At 47.4% G+C, this 23,009-nt stretch overlaps 1 protein-coding gene across 4 annotated transcripts in view; it reads right to left on the bottom strand.

Moving 5' to 3' along the window:
• ULK1 (unc-51 like autophagy activating kinase 1) overlaps window positions 1–22,399 on the bottom strand; it is a 77,888-nt gene extending 55,489 nt beyond the window's left edge. For 2 of the 4 annotated variants that reach the window (XM_027732979.2, XM_039378887.1), the window contains exons 1-6: window positions 21,129–21,568; window positions 20,775–20,978; window positions 19,822–19,914; window positions 19,690–19,731; window positions 5,066–5,098; window positions 4,257–4,293 (exon numbers count right to left, since the gene is read on the bottom strand). In XM_027732979.2, the coding sequence (XP_027588780.1) occupies window positions 4,257–4,293; window positions 5,066–5,098; window positions 19,690–19,731; window positions 19,822–19,914; window positions 20,775–20,978; window positions 21,129–21,182 (463 nt within the window). In that variant the 5' untranslated portion in view covers window positions 21,183–21,568. Of the gene's footprint in view, window positions 1–4,256; window positions 4,294–5,065; window positions 5,099–19,689; window positions 19,732–19,821; window positions 19,915–20,774; window positions 20,979–21,128; window positions 21,569–22,226 lie in introns of those variants that run through there. The other 2 variants (XM_027732980.2, XM_027732983.2) reach the window with 2 other exon arrangements.
• Window positions 22,400–23,009: the final 610 nt, after the last annotated feature.

The raw sequence follows: 23,009 nt of genomic DNA, 5'->3' as shown, positions 1-23,009 counted from the left end.
CATTGACAAACAGGCTATAACACAGGAAACAAAACTCCTTATCTCTCACACTCAGCCCATCAGTCTGCTGTGTGACAGCACCAATCTGCAGCTGAAGGACAGAGACATAAATACAACTGACATTTTCACAGACTTCAGGATATTGGCCTGAGAAAGACTTCCTAGACCAGCTACCAACAGCAGAGTGTAGAAGAAGATACAGAAAACTCATTCAATTTAGGTGCCATCAAAAAAATAAACACTGCAGAACAAAACAACTCTTTCCTTGCTGCATCCCAAATAGGGAACTTGTACTTCTGTCCCTGTAAAAAGGGGATATTCTCATCTTCATCAGGAAACCGCTGGCCAAATACTAAGCCTGCACTAAAGCCTGGGCATCCCTGGGGATGTCTGTGGTGAGCAACACATTCTTGCAGAGAGAGCTGTTTCACAAGCCCTACTTTGCCATGACTGAGAAGCAATAATATCCCTGTGTTTATTTTCATGGGCTCCACTTCAGTGAGGAGGCACTCTGCCTTCTGCCTTGGGAACAGCGGCTGCACAGGTCAGTAGATCACAGCAAATATTTACTCTGGGTCAGTGTGGGGCCTCTGTGCTTTGTAGCTCTTGAGGCGCAGAAAAAGGATGAAACGACCTAAGAAGTGCCCTGGTCAGCCTGTGCTGAGATGTTCAACCTGCAGGAGGCTGCCAGGTAAACTGTAGTAAATTGTAGTAAACAGCCCTTGACAGCTGATCCAAGAGTAGGTGCACTGGAGTACACCCACTGATGTTACATTACAACACCATTCTGGAAAAGTTATTTAGGAAAAAGAACATCTCCTGTTACCCACAGGTGTCACAAGTATCTCTAACATGGGCCCAATCCAAATCACACTGAAGCCTGAGATGAAGCTGATTTATTTGGGGCCTGGCTTACACCTACCCCAGAGTTCCACTCATGCACAGCATGGCCAGTGGGACCCCTGTGAAGTCTTCTGTACAAGTCAGGAGATTTATTCATGATAGGCCAAGTCCTGTCATAGATATTTCTTAATTACCTGGCTGCAGAGGGAAAAAAGCTAGACAGCAGTGCTTCACACCTCTGGTTTGAAAAAGGGTCCCACTTGGGATGGACTAGAAGGATCACAGCTCCCTGCATCTGTTGTGGTCAAACCAAGAAATATCCTGCTCTGATACAAAAGAAACAGCTTGGGGAAAGGTCAAAAATACTCTCCTGTGAAGCGCCCATAACAGCCTGTGTCAATGTCAACTCACAGAATTTAAGAAGGAATTTTAGACCAGTCTGCTCTGACCTCCTAAGTACCTGAGGACACAGAATTCCAGTTACTCCTGTAGAGAGGATGGTCACTTCTGTAACACTCCCCACAGCTGTACCACACACAGCAGAGATCTGCCACTCTCAGCTCAAAACATCCCCATGATGGGCTTAATTTAAACCAACATGCATAGAGATCTCCCAGGAGGGAAACTGCATTGTACCACTGAAGGACAACACCACCAGAGAAGCTGTGCTGAGACACAACCTTGGGTTGTACCCAAGAGATGGGTCTGGCCAACAGCACTGCAACGTGCACATATGCACGTCCTCCAGTTATGAAGACAAGGAGAATTAGAGTGCCTTTGGATTCAACATAGAATTACCATATTGCCTAATGCCTGTAATTAGAGGGCAGAATGGATCGGGAAGCTTACAAGCAGCTCATTCAATGAGGAACAGGGGATTTGCATGCACAGCTTGGTTAGAGTGTTACAGGAACTACCAGCACAAATGTCTGAGGAGCCAGTGGAAAGGAGATCTGCAATTAAACACCCTCACACAATTATCAAAATAACTGAAGCAGCACAATAACTGCTCCATAGAGATGAGCCTCCTGCGTACCACTGAAACACCCTGGCAGAAATCTAAACTTTCCAAGATGAGCATTCAGTAAAAAAATCACTCCTGTCAAAAGCACCCTGAGTGCCTGCAGAAGCTGGAAGAGGAGATACCCCAAAGGAGAGTGCAGTGGAATGGAGAAAGCTGACACTTCACATGTAGGCTTTGGGATCTGGAAGACCCAGATCTCTGCAGCAGTGAACTAACTGCAGTCCCTTACTGACTCCTCCCTCTGGAAATCAGTGCCTGCTGGGTTCTCTTCACTGGCAACCAGCAAGCAAACAGATGTTAAGAGTTAAAATAAAAGTAAGCACCAGTTTCCCAGTCACAACAGCTGCTCTTTAGAGTTGTCACGGTAATGTGTTTTATTGGTAAAAACAGAGCTAAAGGTTAACTTTCTCAATTTAACTCAGGCAGAGAAGGATCAAATCATACCCCAGGCAACGCTCAAACAGACCCAACTGGGGTAAAACTGAATTTTATTTGGAAAATAAAATTCACCATCGCTTTCTCAAACTAACCACCAACTTCCCAAGTAATCTCAATTGATGAAGAAGGAAGTGAGCTGTATTAACAGCCTAACTAACTGCACGCTTCACTTTTTTCTTGGGGTTTTTTTTGCGGTGGGGGTTGGCTGAAGGGAGAAGATGACAATGCACACACAGAAGCAGCAGTATGAACAGAAAGATTTTCTACAAATCCCTGTTTCCGTAAGTCATTTGGCCAGAAGCTGTGTTCTTGCTTACCCACACAGCTTTGCCAAGAAGAGTGCACAGCCCAGTGCTTTAACAGCAAGATTCATTTCATGGGCATGAAAGCTAAAAACTTTGGCTTTCAAAGCCCATGCATTGTTAAAACTGAAGTTTTACTATTTTTAAAAAGCATTTTATGAATAAAATTTGCACTTATATTCAAAGAGAAAAAGAAGGTACCAAATACAAAAGCACCCTCAGTGTTCATAAGTGTCCACCACCACCAAAGACACTCCCTTTAAAGCACAGCAATACCCAAGAGATGCAAAACACCATCACTTATCTAAGACAAAGCACACTAAACCTGCATTTTAAAAACCAAATGCCTGTTACTTCTATCTCACCCACATTTTAAACAAATAAAACACAGGACAGGCAAAATATTCCTTTTTTTCCCCCTTCAAGTAATAAATTCTTTCTGAAAATTGAAGTCCACAAGCATAATTCATTAGCCTGTATAAATAGAGTGCAACGTGCTAGCATCAAGCCCCAAATAATCATTCTAGGGATGCCAACACTAGCTGTGGGGCAAATGTAAATTTAGCTTTTAATCCTTCAATTTCTGCCATTTCCAGGCATCACACACCTCAGTAAGGAGCCTGAAGTATTATCCAGCTGACTAGCTTTTAATTTGAACAATGTGAACAAACTTTGTTTAACCATGACCCAGAGCCACACATAAAATGAGATTAAACTTGTCTCTTTACATTTAGTAATCTTCTAGTTAACATGCAAAACATCAAGAAAGCAACTTTAAAGGAAAAAAATTCAGTCAGGGTAACAAAAAAAAAAAAAGGCTGTTTCTGACTGCCGCTAAGTAAATTGTTAAACGTGTTATCCTATTTATTTTAGGTACTCAGGTGCAAGGTGATTGTCTCAAAGGCCAGGATCCTGTACCTTTGCCATGTGCTCCACTGAAAAATACCTTGGGAGACTGCAGCCTGAGTCCCAGCAACAGAGCTGGCAAAGCATTTTTCATTTGGTTTGATGGCAGAGACACCCTTGAGTCTCATCAAAAATTATTCAAGGCACCACAGTCCCAGGTACCTGTGCTGTAGTCTCCACACGACCCTGAAGTCAGTAGTTTTTGTCACCCCCACAGCACTAGTGGCTACACTACAGTCACCCTCAATACACTGAAATAGAAAATGTGTTCTGCTCTAGATGTGGGAACACCCTTAGGGGTAAACTTAAAGAATGTGAAATATACTCTTGGGATCTTATTTTAATCCGACCCTACAGAACTGCAAGGCTCCAGTATAAATAACTTTTTGCCAGTGACCAAGAAAAGACAAACTGTGTCCCCAGCAGTGTTGAAATATGTTTAACCTGTAAGGCCATTGTAACTAAAATACATAACTACTGACAACAGTCACTACTGACCTGTATAGAAAGGACTATAAAACCAGCTTTTATTGTAATGGAATCTCAGTTTTCAAATGATTACCAAGGGTGAACCTCTCAGAAGAGGGGCAGTGATACTCTTTATTTTGTAGGAATTTAAAAAGAAAAAAGGATATACAATCTGCTTACTTAGATCTTGTACAAGCCCCAGAAACCTGAATGAGCTAAACCAGTCAGTATTTCCTTCTGAATACAGAGGATATTCTCCACACTGTTCTACTTACTGTGAAGGTAGTCAGCCAGGTCACCACCATTACAGTACTGCAAACAGAACAGAAAAGCTCAGTTAATGTAAGGCAAATCAAAAATTAAAAAGAAAAACAGTAAACTTCACTAGGATGGCAGGCTCATCACAGTATTTAAACACGTGTCAAAATACATATTCGGAAGTTGGCAGGGAAAACCCCATTCCTGTGGGTTCCTCTCCTGTCCCATTTCCCCCAAATGTTATGCTGCATTATGATACACCAGCATTAACCAGCTCTTGTGCACATCAGAGAGAAAGGTAAAACCAGAACAAAGCAGAAGGGTCACCACTGGAGACACCACCAGCCAGCTGGCTGAGGAAAGCCTGGGAGCAGCCACAGCTGGAAGCTGAAATTCCTCACATCAGTGCTCCACATCATTAAGAAAAGTCAACAAGACCTCAATGTGAAAACTGCAGAGGACAGAAAACATTCACAAGCTTTGCAGGTAAGCTGTGTCAAGAAAATTCTCTCCCCATGTATCTTTGAAGCAGATGCCACCCAGGAGCACCCATTTGACCCCTGAGGTAAAACGTCTCACTGCTCAAGCCTGTGCCAACACGACCTTCTGACAGCAGCAATATGAAAAATCCCTCTGCTGCTATCTGCACCCACACAGCTCTGCCTCTCAAAGGCTTGCAGCTGCAGATTAGATTAGCAAAGCATCACAGGTGAGACTGCCAGCAGGAAGAACCACTTGTGAACTCGCTGGGTCCGCTCAAAACAAGCTTAAAAAAATTAAAAAGAGGGAAGAAGGGTAAAAACAGAAAAAGAAGGCACACACTCACCTCCATAACCAAGTAGACAGAGTTTGCCAGTTCCTGGGGAAATAGAGAATAGAAAAATAAGGGATTTACGCATTGAAATATTTCACACAATTGCTGCACTTACATTTAAACAGATAATCTGTGCTCTGTTATGAGTCCGACTGAAGAGAGGGTAAAAACGTTATTGGTTAATTCTTGGAAGATTGCTTACTTTGAAAAATGTCATGTTATTGCTTTCTGAGTGTGCATCTGTTTAACCAAGCTGATCTCCTGTATTGTGGCTTGGGTCTTCATGTCCTGTCCAGCCCTGGGGATTAACAGTGGCACGCAACACAGATGTTGGCACACTTCTATCTTAGAGCCTTAATCATGTCCACATTTAACTGGGCCCTTTATAGCACCTATGCCCACGTGAGCAGCTCTGGTCTGAGGAGAGAGATAAGAGCGATGCAACTTTGGGACCTGCAGTTCAACCCCATGGCTGAAAAGTGCCCAAGAGATTCACCTGCAGTTGCTGGTAAAAAACGGAAGGATCTGGGGTAAAAAATGCAACATTGGCCAATCAGATTTTCCACATGCATTAACAGAGTGCCATTATCAGGTGGGTAAAGCTGTCTGGATTATCTTGGGGGTCAACACCAGCTAAGACCAGGCCAAACACTGGTATTCCTAAGTTCCTACAGGTGCTGCCCTGTGATGCTCTTCCCACCTTGAGAATTTACCTCCTGCCTTAGCTGACCCTCTCCCCCAGGACCGTGCCCTTAGGAAATATGTGCAGGACTGTATATCCACAGTACAATCATAGGATAGTGTGAAGTCCCCCACAACCATACAGCACGTGGTGACACCAGCAGCTGCCTGGCATGTGTCTGGCAGAGCCACCAAACTACTGGCAGAACAAACACGAAATCAGGCAGATCTTTCAACCCCAGGTAGACCCAGAAGGCCTAATGACTAAATCCTGTTGTTGAACAGAAGTCAGACAGAAGCAGACCTACTACATAAAAACCTGTGAACTAAGTCACTCCTAAAGCCTGCAAACTGGAAGTCACTCCTCAACTCAAGGCCCAGCCAGGGACATGAGCTGGCAGCAATTGCTTGAGTGGGTAAAGAAGTTCTAAAAGTAGTGGCAGAGAGCAAAAGACTTCATTTCCATGGCACTGGGGCAGCATGACTTCACTTACAGGCTGTTTAGGTACCTGCCCATCCAATTCCTCTTCTGAGCCCAACTATCATTTCAAAATCCCCAGCATCCACCCTACCAGCTGTTTGGTTTCCAAGCAGTCTCCAGTGTCTGCTCTCAGTCCCTTTCATCTTGGTCTGCCCACAGGACTCTACCTCCTGTCAAGCCTGTACCAAATTGCCTGCCTTTGTCAATGCCTCGAGTCCTCCGCACCTCCCATCCTTTCTCTTCCGTCCTCTTTTAACCCCACAACGTGAACTCTGGGTTTTCATATGCTGGCTGGAAGACTGGTTGGAGGAAGAGGGGGAGAGAGGAGGAAGCTGAATTACCTGTGGTTTGAGAGACTCAAGCCACAGCTGCAGGGGGCACGGCCACCTTCCCCCAAGGCACCAGGCAGCCCCGGGTTCAAGTGTTCACCACAGCCCAGGGCCACCCTCGACTCTTACAGCTGCTCTCACTGCCAAGCCCAGCTGAGCTTTTTGAAGTCCCCTTGTTTGCTCAGAAAGCAATTTTCTCTGATACTTCAAGAAGGCGTTTGTTGCACTTCCTTGCATGACAAGCACTACTTTAAACAGGCTTTGTTTTCCAACCTCTGTGTTTGAAAGCAGCACACATTAAGTCATCCAATTTCATACACACTTTGGGTGAAGTGGGAAACCAGTCTGTGGTTAAAAGCACCAGTCAAAGGGAAGCAGTGCAAGGAGAAAATCCCAAGCATCATTACAAGCTCTGCACGTGACAAAGCACTGAGGGAGAATGTTCAGGAGTGTTCGAAGCCCACCAGCTCCTGCTGTCCTAAGCAGGAACATTGGAAAGCCAAGGTTGATGAAAGATACCCAGGACTTTCAGTTCTACAGGAACTCCAGCCCCAGATGTACCAGAAGACATGAGACACACCAGAAGTACAGTGCAGCTGCTCAGGGAGCTCAGTGCCGGGCAACTGTTGGGCACAAAGGAAGTGTCTAAAGTGGTTTTTGCAGCCCACACCAAGTTCATCAGTGCCACAGCAAAGTTTTCATAGGCACTTCTTGGCTAAACATGCTGTGTTCATTGCAGCTCAATAACTCTATACATGAATATGTGTAGTGACAGCCGGGTTTGGGGAAGCTCAGTACATTATTACCTATGTAGAAAATGAAGAGGAAGCAGAGCTTACACAAACCAAGCCAGAAGATATTTGTAATAGTTTGTTAGCCAACAACTAATGTACACTGAGCAGTTTGGTTGTTTTTCCACTCTACATTATTTAAAGACTCTGCAAACAAACATCATCAAGCAAGCCATTGATTTTTGGCAGCCAGCATGTACAGTGACCAGGGTTAAACAAGGACCTTCACTGGTAAGGGAGATGCTTGACTTCCCAACAACGTGACCTTGGTGGTTGGTGGTTTTCTCTCTTCACCCTGTGCTGGTGGGATAAGAGGGCAATGTCTAAAAGGCTTCTAGGAGAGAAGTAGATGGCTCCCTCAACCATGCCCTGGATGCACACACACCCACCACAGCAGAGGAACATCTAGCAAGGGTATTTTCAGATCACAGATGCCTGCAGCAGGGAGAACAACTTCCACATTTGCAGCTTCAGCATTTCAAGACCCAATTACCAGAAAGAGATTTGTAGAATTTTGCCAACAAAACTAAACATTTATTTCAGGAAGAGTCCCAGAAACAAGCTCTTGTTTGTAAAAAGCCAGTAGAGCTTACTCTGGTTACAACAGAGTCAGCTGTCTAAAGACACTGCTAGTTTCTCAAACAGGCTGATGGACTTTTCTCAAGCTGATTCAGCAGCAGAAACTATTTCCTGTCCATTTTTATCCTTCCACTATATTTATGATTTGTTCATTAACAAAACAAGGAAAAAATACTGCAAGCCAAATTTTGCAAGCTACCAGTTTCTCCAAAAAAAAAAACCCAAAATACCCAGCCCACTTGTTTCCATATCAGCAACAAGAAAAGTGTGACAGTTTGCTGAATTTCTGCAGAGGCTCATGTCCAAGAAGCACTACAGATAATTTCCTCTGGACCTCTTATTCACATGCGCCAGTTGGTGCAGCCAAGGCTAATCCTGTCACTAAACAAGCTCAATGAAGGGAACAGCACAGAGACAACCCCAGAACTTTTCCTCTCATCACAAAGGGCAGCAGCACCCTGACCATGCTCCACAATAGCAGCAAAAGGCCTCTGCCAAAGGTATTAAGTTGATAATTAATCAGTCTGGATCATTGCCTGACTTGTGTTTCTTGCAGCAGAGGCCCCAGCAATGAAGTTACAATTTAATTGAGTGTAAAAATAGGCAACAGCCTCTGCTGTCTACAAATAACACACATCTGCTGATGGAGGACAAAGAAATGAAGAAATCTCGTTTAGCAGTACACCATAAATCACCCCAGGACTGTGCTCTGCTAAAATTCCTCACTGGGACACTAGGAGGGATGGCATCATGGACATCAAGACCCAGTAGTCCTGTCTCCCTTTAAATTTTCTCTCCACCCATACGGGAAGGTGGCATGATCTTCTTGGAAAGTGTGTCTTTAGGTGTGTCCAAAGGGAAATGTCTGGGTGTACCCACAGTTAGTCATCCTCCCACCACAGCTTAAAAAGTCAGCAAGAGGAATTTTCCTTAGAAAAATCCTCCTCTGCACTCTACCCCTGCACTCAGCCTGCCACCGAGTTTAGAAAGGTGCTCAGGAAGGAAAAAAAGTGGAAATGTGATTACACAACACTCAGGACTCTCTCAGCAGCGCAGTGTTCTCGCCAGTATATGAGGGATCAGTGCTGTAACAGGCTCTGGGGTAAAACCAGTGAAGAATGGCTTCCACCTCACACAAGTCTTCCTTTCTAGGAAGACTGGGGGATACAGGAGGAACACTTTGAACACAAATGTAGGGCCACTGTTACGACCATGTGCTGAGCACCACAGGGCTGACAAAGCTCCTGCTGTCTGTAGGAGAGGAGCTGTATGGACTCAAGTCCTTAGGACTGGTTTTGTTACCCTCCTGAAGATCAGCCCGTTTGCTGGCCTCCCTCTGATGGCAAAGGTTCCTGGTTTGTACCACTCAGGAGATATCTCCCATACCACCTCTCCAACAGCACCCAGAGACACTGCCAAGCCAAGATAATTGCCATGCATGGATCTCTGTAAGCGAGGCTGGGACTTAACCAACTGCACCAACACAACAGCAGTGCAGCAAAGCTGAGGGTCTGACAGTGGAAGATAACACCAACAGAAAGCTAAGCTTTTCCATCTTTTTTTTTTCTGACTTTTGCTACTTCCCCCACTCACTGCAGCAGAACCACAGCACACTGCATCCTCCTGCCTTGCCAGTAGGATCTCATGGAGCCCGTGCCCTCCTGGCCTATGGTCTCTAGTCATTGCTTTCTGACAGTGAAACTGGAATCATAAACACAGTCTGTAATAAACACAGCTTTGTTTTACAGGAGCCAGTTCCCAGGCCGATGGCACCTGGAAAGCCACTAGCTCAGGCAGGGCCTCTCAAGCACACTGGGCTGGGGAAAAACAAACCCACTGTCCTCAAGAGATGGAAGAAACTTGCAAAAAAAGTAAAATGTCTTTGTATTATTTCACTGGGGCTCACAGCTTGGCTTGAGCAGGCTAACCCCTGGAGAGGGAAAGGAAAACTGTCACGCTATGCAAGGATTATCTCCTGATGCAACCATTTGAACAAAAGAGACAATCTGAAATGTGGGAGCACCTACCAATGCTCATCATCCTTTGGAAAACTGATCCAAAGCAAACAGGTATAAGGTATTTACATGCCTTCTGACCTCAAGTGAAGAGAAAAACATGTCTCAGAGCCTCCTGTGTTCACCTGTTCTCTATCCCTGGTCATCCTCCTCACTCCTCTTGAACCTCAATAAGGAACTCAGGAACATTTTGAACAGGCTTCCAATTCAGCAGACAACAATTAACTCAGATGAAGAAAGAAAAGGAAAGCACTCACTGCAGTATAATCTCCTCTCTGCATGGACATGCAATACCACAAAATGTTTCTCAAGCCCAGACACAGCTTCACAGCCAGATAAAAGTATGTTTTAGGACAGACTTTTGGGATTCAAGTCATGCAGCCAGCAAAGTCCTGAACCAAGAGAGTTAGTAAGTTATAAGGAAGAAGTAGCCACTTTCCTCTTGAGTAAGGGCTACCCTGAAAGTGATAAATCTTGGGCTACAGTAGCAGTCACAGAAAAGCACAAGGTCCAGCAAGTGACATGCAAACAACACACACCACCATCTCAGTCTATTCAATACCTTTGCTTGTTTTGACACATCCAGGTCCAGCAATAAAACCTACTGCTACTGACTGGACAGTGTTATTACCATGGTCAGCAGATCTGTGACTTCCCAGAAGCATGAGGGCTTCTAGTTTCTTTCTGTAGATCCCATGGAATAAGCACCAGAAAGCAAGACCCAGAGAGGCCCACGAACTTCTGCATTGGCTCTCGACTGCATTCCACTTCCTACTGACCTGCCAGCTTGTCCAGGATGCAGAGCATCAGCAGAGGCACTAAGCAAGCAGAAGGGAGGCCCTGCAGCACAGAAATGGTTTATGGCTGCCCTTGCAGCAGGCAAGTTTTTGTAGGACAAGAAGAACAGTGATGCCAAGGGTCTGCACTGCCCCATTCCAAGCACTACATGTTCTCCACTGTAAATCTGATGAGTTGTTTCAGGACAGGTTGTACTTCAGGGCAGATTAAAAACAGCAGGAAGGCTATCCTTTGGTTCTACACAGGCTTCAGGAAGGGAGGGAAAGTATTTCCCATCCTCCTGGCAACGGTTCTGAAGTCTGCCTGCATGACATTAAAAACCAAACGAGACAACGTCATGTCCACGGAGCTGCTGTTTTGCCAGGCAGCTCATCCCACCCAGGACAAATGGGAGCACAGCTGGGAAGGCAGCTCAGTCTTCAAGTGACCTGAAGAAACTTCCCCATCCCTTCCACTGGACAGGAGCTTTCAGCAGGTTCCTTCAGAGCAGCCCCTCCCCTGCCTGCAGGCAGAGGCAGCAGTGCTGGTCACACCCCCACTGCTGGGCACTCTGCTCTTGGCTTCACACAACTTCACTGCTGGCCTCACCAAAGCCCTGAGATCCAAGGCACTTGTTGGATGACTGGTGACCACAGCACTTGCAGAGAGCTCAGAGGGAAAACCTGGCTCTCCTTCAGAGGCAGACGGGGCCTCTGCAGAGCAGCACAGTACAGCAGGCCACAGCTGGAGCTGCATCTGAGCCTGACCACAGAAACCAGACCATGGGATTCAGGTCATAATGGGGTAGAGAGACAAAGTGCTGGGTTTCACAGGTCACAGAGCTTCAAGGCAAGACCAAAAACATGCACATCAGAGTAAACTGAGGACTTGTGCTGCAGGAACACTGAAAAGCAATCCCTCCTTACTCCCTCATTTTGCTCTGGGGGTAAGGCTGCACCTCCTACAGCAGTCTGTGCCCCCCCAGCCAACTCCTGGGGTGGCATCACTGCCCGAGAGCATTGGCTGCAGGCCACACCTGCATGCAGCAGCTGCAGCAGCCCAGCAAGGATAAGAGAATGTAGATGAAAAAAAAGCCAGCAGAATCCTGAAAAGTTTGGACTTCCTGACCCAGAGTAGAAGGAAGTAGTTACCCCCCCTTGCCAACAGGCAGAATAATACCTAGAAGCTTTTTCGAACAAAAGCAAGCTCCTTTGCAAATGGCAATGCATTATGTTAATACTACCAAGAGAGGAAACTGCAGAATTCTAAAAACAATGATAAAAATAATCAAGATCTGATTTGCTTTTCTGTATTTATTCCTTATCTCCTTTCTGTATCACAGCCATGCTATGAACTGAACTTTTAAAGTTGAATTCCCCATTCCTTTAAGCTCAGTCACATGTACTGGAATTAAATCCTTGCATACTGTAAAGTTGCATTTTATGAGCCTGCCCAATGAGCAGGAGTTGTGGGGGGAGAGCTGGGGGTCGAGGTGGAGAACACAGTAGAAATGTGAACATTTCAGTTTTAATGACAGTCATTGAGACATATTAATTTACTGAGATATGTGCAAGTACAAGCAAAGTGACCAAGTCCTGAAGTTTGATTTTTGTTTGATTAATGTAGTTCCACTGATAAAGTTGAGAATTGCTTGTTTTTTAATGGTATCTCCCCAACACAATCTGATACTCTGCAGGAGTGGTTCAGTTATTTTGTTGGTCTTCTTTGTTTGTTTGTTTTTTAAGCAACTCTGAAAATGTCTGACCTCCCTGAGCTCTTCTATGGCAGCTGCATGAGTGACTGGCCTTTGTGAGTCTTCTCTTTTATATCCATTTATTTGAGACTTCATGTACCAGATTCAAGAAAACTTGTTATCACAAAGGTGTGGAAACAAGGAATTTTAAGAAAAAAAGCATAAGTTTTCTTTCAAATAAAAACGGTCTTGAATTAAGAGGGGAAAAAAATCCAGCCACTGGAAGCCAGAGAAACACGGGCTCAAATCTGCAGTATTTAAAAAACAGAGAAATGGGTACTTTTAACATATTTAACATGCTGGCTACAATTGCCAACTAAATGAACATCAAATGCAAATGAAGCCTTCAGAGAGGAAGTCCCCCCGTGGCTGAGTTGTGCACACGGTGACAGGACACAGCACACACAGGGAGGGGACACACAGAGCCCACCCCACACTCCCCGGGGCTGCCTCCCAGCCCTGCCTGGCACCACGGGACCCCACTGTGGCCCCTGGGGTTCCCCATCACACCAGCAGCTCTCACACCCCAGCAAGGAGGCCCTGCCTTCCTGGACATTTAAAGACACTTTGCTAAATGGGATCTCTAATGACTTAAAATTACGCATCTTTCATCCCCCCCGCCCCCGAACCACAGTCTGGTTGATCCCTACTATGCCAGCTCAGCTGACCTAATTCCTCCTGTTACTCTGATGCTGGGAGACAGGCCAGGTGCTCCTGCAGCCAGACAGAACATTATTGCCCTAAGCAACCAGTGATGCACAATTTGATTCATTTCTATCAGCCCCCCTTGAAACAACCTTGCTTAGTAAACAAATGCAGCTCTGAGATCCTCACTTTGCATTTTGACAGCATCGCTACGTTTATGGTGATATTTAAGGTCTGCACATTATAATCCAGGAGATATAGCACAGTTAAAGCACCTCTTTGCCATACAGCAAGCACAGAAGAGGTTGCAAAGCTATCTATGGGCAGGGCTCTGCTGGATTCTGCTGTGAACATTTTTTAATACATTTCTCAGAGAGAAACCATAACATCTGAAGACAATTAAGACGCTTTTGCTTAAGCAAAATATGTTTAGGTCTGTATCTGAGAAACTTTGCATGTGAAGACCACATCATTCTTGTTCATTTTCCACCAAGTCTGCCATTTGTTATTGCTACATAAATGTAAGTAACAGCAAAAAAACCCAAACAAAAACAACACCCAGCCAACAGAAAGCAAACAAAAACACCGGTACTTATTTTGAAAACAAAACCAAACCAAATTCCCCTGCAAATCAAAGACCACCACCTTTGCTGACCACCCCTGTGTTTGGCTGCTCATTTCCCACTGTATCTCACTTCTGGGATGAAGGCAGTTTACCTCATGGATAACCCACATCCACTTCCAAGGACCAGAGTTTCTCGAGGTGCTTTGCCAAAGCAAACCAGAGCCATCCAGCCTGGATTCCTACCACCAGCACCACCCCTCTGTTTGCTAGTCTGCTTGTTCTGCAAAGCTTTTCAATTGGGATCAACAGGTGGGAAGGCAGGTGGTGCAAGAAAGGGAGAGGAGAAAGGAAGACACTTGAAAGTGAACTGTTATCCTCAGTTCTCTAGATAAGCCTGAGCATTAAGATGAGCTTTTGAAACACAGTTTTATTGCAGTTTAGGAGCAAGTTCAGTCCAGCCACAAAATTAAATCTTTTAATTAGGCTGTAGTTTGAACCTGTAAATACTCAAAATAAATTCAAACAGTGTTTCTCCATCTGAATTTAATTCCATCCAGCCACTGATTACGAGGTACCTCTTCCCATCTATCCTCCAAATCTTCACCTCCTTGCTTTGCTCACTCCAACCAAATGCATTCAGTCATCACAAGGATTTACACAGTGGAAATTTTCATGGTGGAAACACTGATGGGACTTCAAGAAGAGCAGCACAAGCAGCACTTCTGCCGTTACAGAGCTTTGCTGTCAAACTGCGAACACAACAGCCTACCAGTTTCCGATTACTCCTGGGAAACATTCCTTAATCTGTCATTATAGTCTGAGTAATGCTACCTTCCACAGGAGCTTTGGAGGCTATTAACCACCACGTCGCCGGCTCTTCCATGACACCTTCATCATGTGAGAGGAACACAGGTATGTGCTTTACACACGGGATGAGTAAAACAGTGATCATAACTTCAGAAATGCAGCAAGACAACTCCCTCTATAAAAAGCCTATGACTCCTCTGAGGTCTATATTTAGTGGTCAATATTTGCTAGATGTTTCTGTGACCTGCACAGTGGGGTACTCAGCTAGTGAAGCCAGCGTTAAAAAAAAAAAAAAAAAAAGACTATAAAATTCTCAACTCTCCACAAACATATCCATTTTGGTCCACTAAACTCTCAAGCCTCACCCTACGAAACTACTGGCAGCGGGTGGTTGGGTTTTTGTCCTTTTCCCTTCCAGCTCTAAATTAAGCCAGATCCAATCTTCAGTGATTCCCTTCAACAGATGCGAGGATGCTGACGGAGCAGGACAGCGCACACACCATTCCTGTCCGCAGCGCAAACAGAAAGAGGATTGCTTGGCAGTTCAGAGAAGCCTGCACTTTACACCCACTCACCAGGCAACCTGCCAGCTTCGCTCGGGGATGGAATTAAAACAGGATTTAACCAGGCAGCCTGACCTCAGGACTGTGATCTCCCAGACACAGAGTGCCTCCTTAGTCACTCCGAGTGTCACAGGGGAGCCCTGTCTCCCCAAGATGGGGCACCCAAACAGCAGCGCCTGAGGACCAGGAGATCCTGCGTGAGGTGGCACGAGAGGTGGTGAGGCATGAGGTGACACTGCTGCAACACTGATTCATCCCACACCACGCTCCCCAGCACGGCACTGCAGCTGATGAGGCTGGAGGGCACTGGGAAGGACACACCTAAGGACACTGCACTCCAGAGGTCCCGGGGGACAGCAGCAGGCACGTACACAAGATGCAGACTAACAGCTCAAGGTTCCGTGTCAGAAAAGGGTGATGGTGCAGACAGCACAGCAGAACATCACAGCCCAGCAGCCACCGTCCTATTGATCACAAGGACTTGCTATACAGTAGCAACACAACAAGGCTGTTATTATCACCAGGCTGACTGATCACTAAGCTAAGAAGTGTTTGTTCTGCCACCCATTCCTTAATCCATGTGCATGAGAAAAACTGCACTGCAAGGACTCCGTGTTCTTTGTCTCCAGGTGATACAGTCATCCCAGCAGAAATATTTTTGGTGAGTCTGTGCTAGATGAGCGAGTTAGGCATTACTCTCAGCTCATCCCAAACTCGTGAGTACAATAAGCCAACTTGTCATCAAGTGATGGAAAGCAGACCCTCAGGTAACACAGGCTGAACACAAACGTCACGGCAGTGCCCTGTGTGATGTTAACAGCTGGGTTGCCGCAACCAGTCCATCCCACCCGTGCAAAAATTGGGGGAAAAAAAGAAAACCAACACAAAACCCACCCAATACCCACACAAGCACAGTTCTAGCCAGCCTGCTTTAAGAAGCAAGCTCAGCTCACAGCACAGAATTAGGGAAGACACACCAGTTTAATAATCCTTCTTCCTATTTCATGCAGGAAAATGCTTTCTAATATCCAAAGTATGACTTATGTCCAGGAATAGCAGATTTTCTGCCCTAGCACCAACACAGCCACGTGTGAGATCTTCAGTTGACACTTAATCTGGGGCAGCTGGCACAGCACAGGGAGGAAAACACACCCAGGATCTCCCATTGCCCAAAGATCTCAGTTACATGTAAGAACTTAGTTCTGAGTAGTGCTGGAAGAAGCTGTCTAGGACACAGTACTCCCAGGATCTGAAAAGCTCGAGAGAGTTACCTTCCTACCATTGAATCCTCTCAGCTAATCAAGATCACAGAATCAATGCCCTGAGTCACAAAGGAAACCAAAGCAAGTCCCACACACCAGACCACACGTGCTAACCTTCCAGTGTCAATGTGTGTGAAGAGTTGAGCTGATCCTCAGAGTTCTGGAGATCAGTTTTCCGAGAAACCTCATTTCCATACTGGCAGAAACCATCATTTGTATCCTTGTTGTTACTAATTTCCACCTTAAGGAACAAGAGCTCATTTGGCTGCCTTCAGACTAAAGAGCCTTCTGGTATCCAGATGTCCCTCTGGACTGCTAAACCCCCCCTGACTGCTGCAGACTGGGGTCCCCAACTCCAGCCTCTCTGCAAGCCAGCTGAGGAGTCAGGGATTGCTCAGTAACTACTAATGCACCCCACAGATGGCAGAATAGAGTTTTTACTGTATGCCAAACATCTCCTGTGCCTAGGAAAAACCTGCACCACAACTCCATACAGGCACTAAACAGACAGCACTTTTAGAGAATGCAATACTATAGGATTTATTCTCTTTTTGAGCAGGGATTCTTGCATTAGGCTCCTCAAGTATTAACAGCACCTCTCATTAATACATGAGCACATAATAATGGGAATATGCATATTTCATTTTGTGAGCCATTCTCATGTTCTGACACTGCTCTCAGGACTCCAGCAAGGGGATCTATAAAAGTCCAGTCACTGCACTTTTATGCATTAAACATTTGTCAGTATCATTTACTCCTACAAAGCTTCTTATTTTGTCATTATTTATGGACCAATATCACAAAGATCTATGACATGAGAAGTAGCACAGCAATTTTCCTGGATTTGAAGGATAAACTATGGGTGCCAGGGTGGGAGCTGCTTGTCAGTGCTCAATATCAGCACTGCAAATGTCTGTCTGAAGCAAATCTGGCATTAAATCAAAAATCCTGTGTTGTATGGGGCCTGGTTAACATTAGTTTTTAACCAGGAAAATGCAAATGAAAGCATCACTGCGTGTAATCACTTGCTTGCAGCCACTGTGGTTTTGGTAACCATTTCCTCGTGTACACGAGTAAAAGTCAGAGTCACTGTTGACAGGCAGAGCAGAGCGAGGGAGGACACAAAATGCAATGACAGGCAGAGCTACAGGGCAACATTAAGTTCCACAGGAAGTATTTTTTTCCTTCAGCTCTATGATGTTGTAATACAAGAATAAACCTCTTCAGTTTTAGAAAGCCTACAAGGAAAGGCTCAATTAACTGCAAATAGATTTTCAAGGGTAAATACACATGCAGCTATGAATGAAGCAACCAATCCTGTCTTGAGAGAGCAAGGTGAGTAATTAGCAGTCTTTTCTACAAAGTAAGGAAAAGTGGGCAGAAGCCAGCCTTCCACAGACCTGCACTTTTAGCTTTGCAGATAATTTACTGTCATACAACTCCCCAGCAGGCCAAACACTCAGACACATTACACACACAACCTATGTGGGTGGACCCCATCAGACCATCTGGTGACCGATCACCTCACACCAGATGAGACTCCACGCCCTGGTAGCACTATAAAACACCCACTGCTCCCTAAATCATCTCATTTTGTCTGAGAAATCAAATTACTCAGGTCATACAAGGACTCTCTGACAAAGCTGGTAAATAAACATACAGCTGGGCACGCCTTGAGCCCCTGGACCATTCTCAAGTTCTTGTTTTGTGGCATCTAGCACAGCTTCTTGCAAAAATCTCACCAGACTACACTGCTATATGTAGGATTTAACTAAAACCCATCACAAAAGGAGAAAAATGCATTGCTATAATTGTAATTCTGCTTCTTTTGCAGAAAATGTCTTTGAGCTGCTTCCTACCCAGCAGTAATTTGAAGCAGGGAGAGGAACAGAGCAGAAGTTTTGAAAGATCTGCAATGAGCACACCCAGCAGCATAAAGGCTTCATACAAATGCAAACTACAGAAGAAGTGCAGGAGCAGCCACTCACTCCCTCAAGCGAAAAAGGTATTAAGCAAATTTAGAAGGTACAGAGAAGGAAAAAAACCCCATGAGATCTAATGCCCCAAGTGGCCTGCACCCAGAGGAAGCTTTCCCAGCTACTCTGCAGCACACATCAGGCCAAAGGCAGCCACTGCTTTGCCAGCCCAGCTCTGAAGGGCTGCTCAGGAGCAATGCAATATTTCCAAGAAGCAATCCTGCTCCCAGCAGCTTTCTCTCCCTCCCAGAGCAACCTGACACCCCACACTTCCACCTCTCACCAAAATAAACCCCCGGGCCCCAGCAGCACCCGGCCAGAGCCCCCTGCTCGGGCAGGGAGGGACACGGGGGGGTGTCCCAGGCGCGGGCAGGGCTGACACAGCCCCCAGACTACAGCCCCCAGAAGGCACCGCACGCAGGCACTGCTGCTCCGGCCGGCCGGGATTCGTGTCTGGGGTGACGTGGGAGCCACCGGAGCCAATCCACGGGAAAAGGAGGAATGTCAACAAACACGGCGGCCTGCGGGACACGTGATATCAGCGACAGGGCAGCAGGCTCCCGATAAGCCACCCCAGGGCCGGCCGGGGGTCCGTGGTCACAGCTGTCACTCCACATCAGCCCCCCCGAGGCACCAGACCCTTACCCACAAACACACGGGTTCCATCTTAGGCTTCCCATCCTGCGGCGTTATTTTAAAAGCATCGCGAATGTCTAAGAAAAATCCTGCTGGGTCACTGGGCAAGTTAACTAAATATTCCAGGGGGAAAAAAAACCCCAGAAGTCATTGGATAACTCGGGTTTCAGAGCGGATTGGTTTTAGCCCCTCAGATTAGATCTTCAGGGCTGACTTTGAAGGAAAAGGCAACTGTGGGAAACCACAATAATCTAAAAATGTCTGCTGCAATTTTTAACACTTAGTGACTGCCACAAGGACAACAGAAAAATGCCAATTAAAATCCTCTGGAACTGGAGACAATCATATGCCACAAAGTCATGCTCACACTATTTTAACATGGCCCAGGAAAAAGAAATTTTCTCAGGGAGTTTATCCAGACCAGAGAAGGAAAACCAAAGGTGGGCATGCCAAAAATAAACTACTGTAATTTTACTTCTAGGATTCTGAGAACTTAAGAGCTTCCTCCACAGACATATTCACCACACACTGCATTACATCCTGGGAACAGAAGCTCCCACTTCAGCTGCCAACTTCACACAAGTTCTATGGTCCAGCCAATAACTAACACATGATCTGCTCAACAGTGTTTGTTTATCTTTCCCTAACTTATTAGAAGACTTTTCCCCCCAGAACACACATCTGAATACAAAACATTTGTTAAAAACTGAAGTTTCACAAACTCCATTCAACCTTTCCCAAATCCAAAATGTTTTGCAGTAATTGAATGTATTTACCTGGAAGTCATACAAGGCAACAATGTTTTCATGCTTCAATTCCTAGAAAGAGGGGAAAAAAAGACTGTAAGAAAGGAGCAACAAAGGGCATATAGAACAAAGACTGAAGGAAACAAGTCAGTCTGCCTTTACCTTAAGGATTTTTATTTCCTTGCCCAGCAGAGTTTGTGATTTTGCAAGGTTCTTCTTGTTAATGCATTTCACAGCTACTTCCAGCTCAGGTTTCTGAAATAGTGCATATGTAATGCAAAGGTAAATGTAAATTTCACCATTAATTTACATTAGGATAAGCAGCCTCTTAACAGATTACAAATACTATTGAACAAAGTGTTGTGCAGCATCGGTAAAGGCCTCTCACTTCACATCCTAATGCCTACCTCTCGCTTGTTCAGACTTGCCCTTTCCAAATTATGCTTGTCAGCCCAAGGAGAAAAGCCCAAGGTTTGGGTTTTTGTTACTACTTTATATGGCGATTATCCTCTTATTTAATCACTAGAAATAAACGCACTGTGGGAGCCACAGCTTATCCCAAGCCCTAATGATGGAAAATCCACTGCCGGATTGGTTTCCTTTTATTTACCAGTATGAGATTTCTCCTCCTCCTGGAAAAATTAAGTGGAGAAAGAAAAGACTTCACAGACACAAAATAAAAACCCTGAAAAACCCAACCCAAACTAAAGGAAGAGCTCTCTACACACTTCACAGACAGCGTGGAGGGATTTCTCCCCCACGCTCCTTATTTTGGAGGTGAGGGCAGGTTTTGGGGGGGGGGGGTCTGTGGACACCCCCCAGGCAGCTGCCGGCCTCCCAGCCCCAAGGTGAAGCCACCTGCCGGGACACACGCCTGCTCCCAAAGAAAACTCCAAAGAGAACAATAATAAATAACAACAAACAACACGTCTGCCATCCCCAGGGCTGCCCCGAGCTCGGGGTGATGCCCAGGCTGGAAACAGCGACCGCAGCCGGCGGGGACGAGGTGACCGGGACGCGCTGCCCAGCTCGGCCCAGACCAGGAAATAAATAAATAAATAACCGAACAAAAAGCAAAGGGAAAAAAAAAAAAAAAAAGAAGCCGGTATTCTCACCTCTTTGTGCCTGCCTTTGAAGACGACGGCGAAGGCTCCGTGCCCGATCAGGTCCTTCCTGCTGAACTCAAACTTTCCCACCGCCTCCATGGCGCTGCGCCGGGGGGTCCCGGGGGCCGGCGGGGAGGCTGCGGCCGGGGCGGCTTCAGAGCTGCAAAGGGACGAGGAGGAGGAGGAGGAGGATGGCGGTGATGAAGGAGCTGCCTTTAAAGAAAATTAAACCTCTCCCAATCCAAACGCGACGGGGCAACCCCCGCCGCCACCACCACCACCGTCCCCCCATTCCCCCAAGGAGCGGCCGGCAGCCGGAGCAGCCCCGCTCCCGCCGGCTCCGCGCCGGGCTGCGCTCCCCACCTCGCCCTCGTCCATGGGCTGCCTTTTCCTGCCGAGCGGCCGGGAGCCGGGCATTGTCAGCGGCCGGGGCGAAGCTGGCTCCTCAGCGGCGGGCCTCCCCCATCTCCTCCTCCTCCTCGGGCCGGGCCGGCGCGGCTCCTCGGGCCCCGCTTCAGGCGGGGCTCCCCATGCCGAGCCCCGGCCCCCCCGCCGGCAGGCGCGGCTTCGCCGAGAGTCCACCTTAAGCGCGATCCACCTTAACGCCCGGTCCGCCTCGCGGCAGCGCTCCACCTTAAGCGCGATCCACCTTAAGGGCGGCGGGCGGCCCGCGCCCCCGGCTGTCGGTGCTGGGGTCGAGGTTGGGGTCGGGGTCGGTGCTGGGGGTCGGGGTCGCCCCGCGGGTCCCGCCGCTCGCTCGGGCCGGGCCCGCACAAAGCTGAGCGGACGGAGCGGGTCGTGCCGGGCGGCGCAGGCGCGGTGCGCGGTGCGCGGCGGGGGAGGCGGCGGCGGCACCTGAGGCGGAGCGGCCGGGCCCGGCACATTTAAAGGCGCCGCCTGCCGCCCGCCTGAGTCAGCGCCGCGGCCCCGCGGGCCCCCTGAGCCCCGGCCGGGGGGGATCACGGAATCGCTTCTGAGCTGGAAGGGACCCACGGGCATCGTCAGAGTCAAACTCCTGGCCCTGCACAGGACATCCCCCACCATATACCGGAGAGCGTTGTCCAAAGGCTTCTCAAGCTCTGTCAGGCTTGGTGCTGTTACCACTGCCCTGGGGAGCCTGTTCAGTGCCTGACCACCCTCTGGGGGAAGAACCTTTGCCTTAGAGCCAACCTAAACCTCTCCTGACACAACTTCAGGCCATCCACTCGTGTCCCGTCACTGGTCACCAGAGAGAAGAGATCAGTGCCTGCCCCTCCACTTCCCTTCATGGGGAAGTTGTAGACCTCGATAAGGTCTCCCCTCCCTCTCCTCTTCTCCAGGCTGAACAGCCCAAGTGATGTTTCCAACAACTAAAAAATGTGCCTGTTCAGGTGAACTGTTAAAAGTTCACCCCAGGAGCCATTGAAGGGTCCAGATGGACCCCAGTCCCACTACCCTCTCTTCTCCCCCAGGATCACCCACCTCCTCCTCCACAGGCTCTGGCCCCTCTCCGCACGCTCCTGTGCTGGGGGACCACGACTCCTCCGCGGGGAGCAAACCAGGCTTCCAGAGTGCCCGAGGGTGCCTCCATGGAGCTTTCCTCTGAGGAACCCTTCTCGTTGAGCTGCAGAGCTCAGCATGGAACCACTGCTGCGATAAGAAACCTTTCCTGGCCAGAGCCTGGTGTGCGTTTTGCCGTCTCTTGCCGTGCAGTGACCCACAAGCTCTGCCCTGTGGGTGTGGGCTCACAGGTCATTCCCTCTCATGCATTTGCCCCAATCTCTGCTCCAGACTGCCCAAACCCACCAGCCCCGGCGGTATCCGGAGCACCTGTGCACTCTCTCCAGTCTGTACACTTATCACGACATCCGACGCAGAACATCACATTCCAGCTGCAGAGAAAACAACGTGCCTCGCAGGCAGCACTCCTGCTCACACACTCAGCCTGGAGTTTGTTTTTTACACAACTGCTCGGTATCGACTGGTGTATTGACCTATGTCAGTGCAGCAACACCAAACACGCCCTGCCCGCACGATGCCAGCGGCTCCGCAGTCACCCAGCACAGAGGGTGCTCGGTGTCGTGACGCCGAGTGCCTCCAGTTATCCCTGTTCACGGCAAAAATTAGGAACAAGCAGCACTTCACAGCGTCAGGCTGTGTTATCTACACAAAAGCCGTGGCTGACTGATAAGATGTCTGGCCTCTGGTCTATTGCCCTTGGTTCCTGCGTAACTCATGTTCAGGTACCTTCCTCTGCTTAAAATT

The sequence above is a fragment of the Pipra filicauda genome, unplaced genomic scaffold, assembly GCF_003945595.2.
Source record: "Pipra filicauda isolate LSUMZ 115617 unplaced genomic scaffold, ASM394559v2 scaffold14_size4853619_pilon, whole genome shotgun sequence".
Classification (NCBI taxonomy): Eukaryota; Metazoa; Chordata; class Aves; order Passeriformes; family Pipridae; genus Pipra; species Pipra filicauda.
The sequence above is the reverse complement of the archived record's forward strand: the minus strand, read 5'-3'. Positions and strand labels throughout refer to the sequence as shown.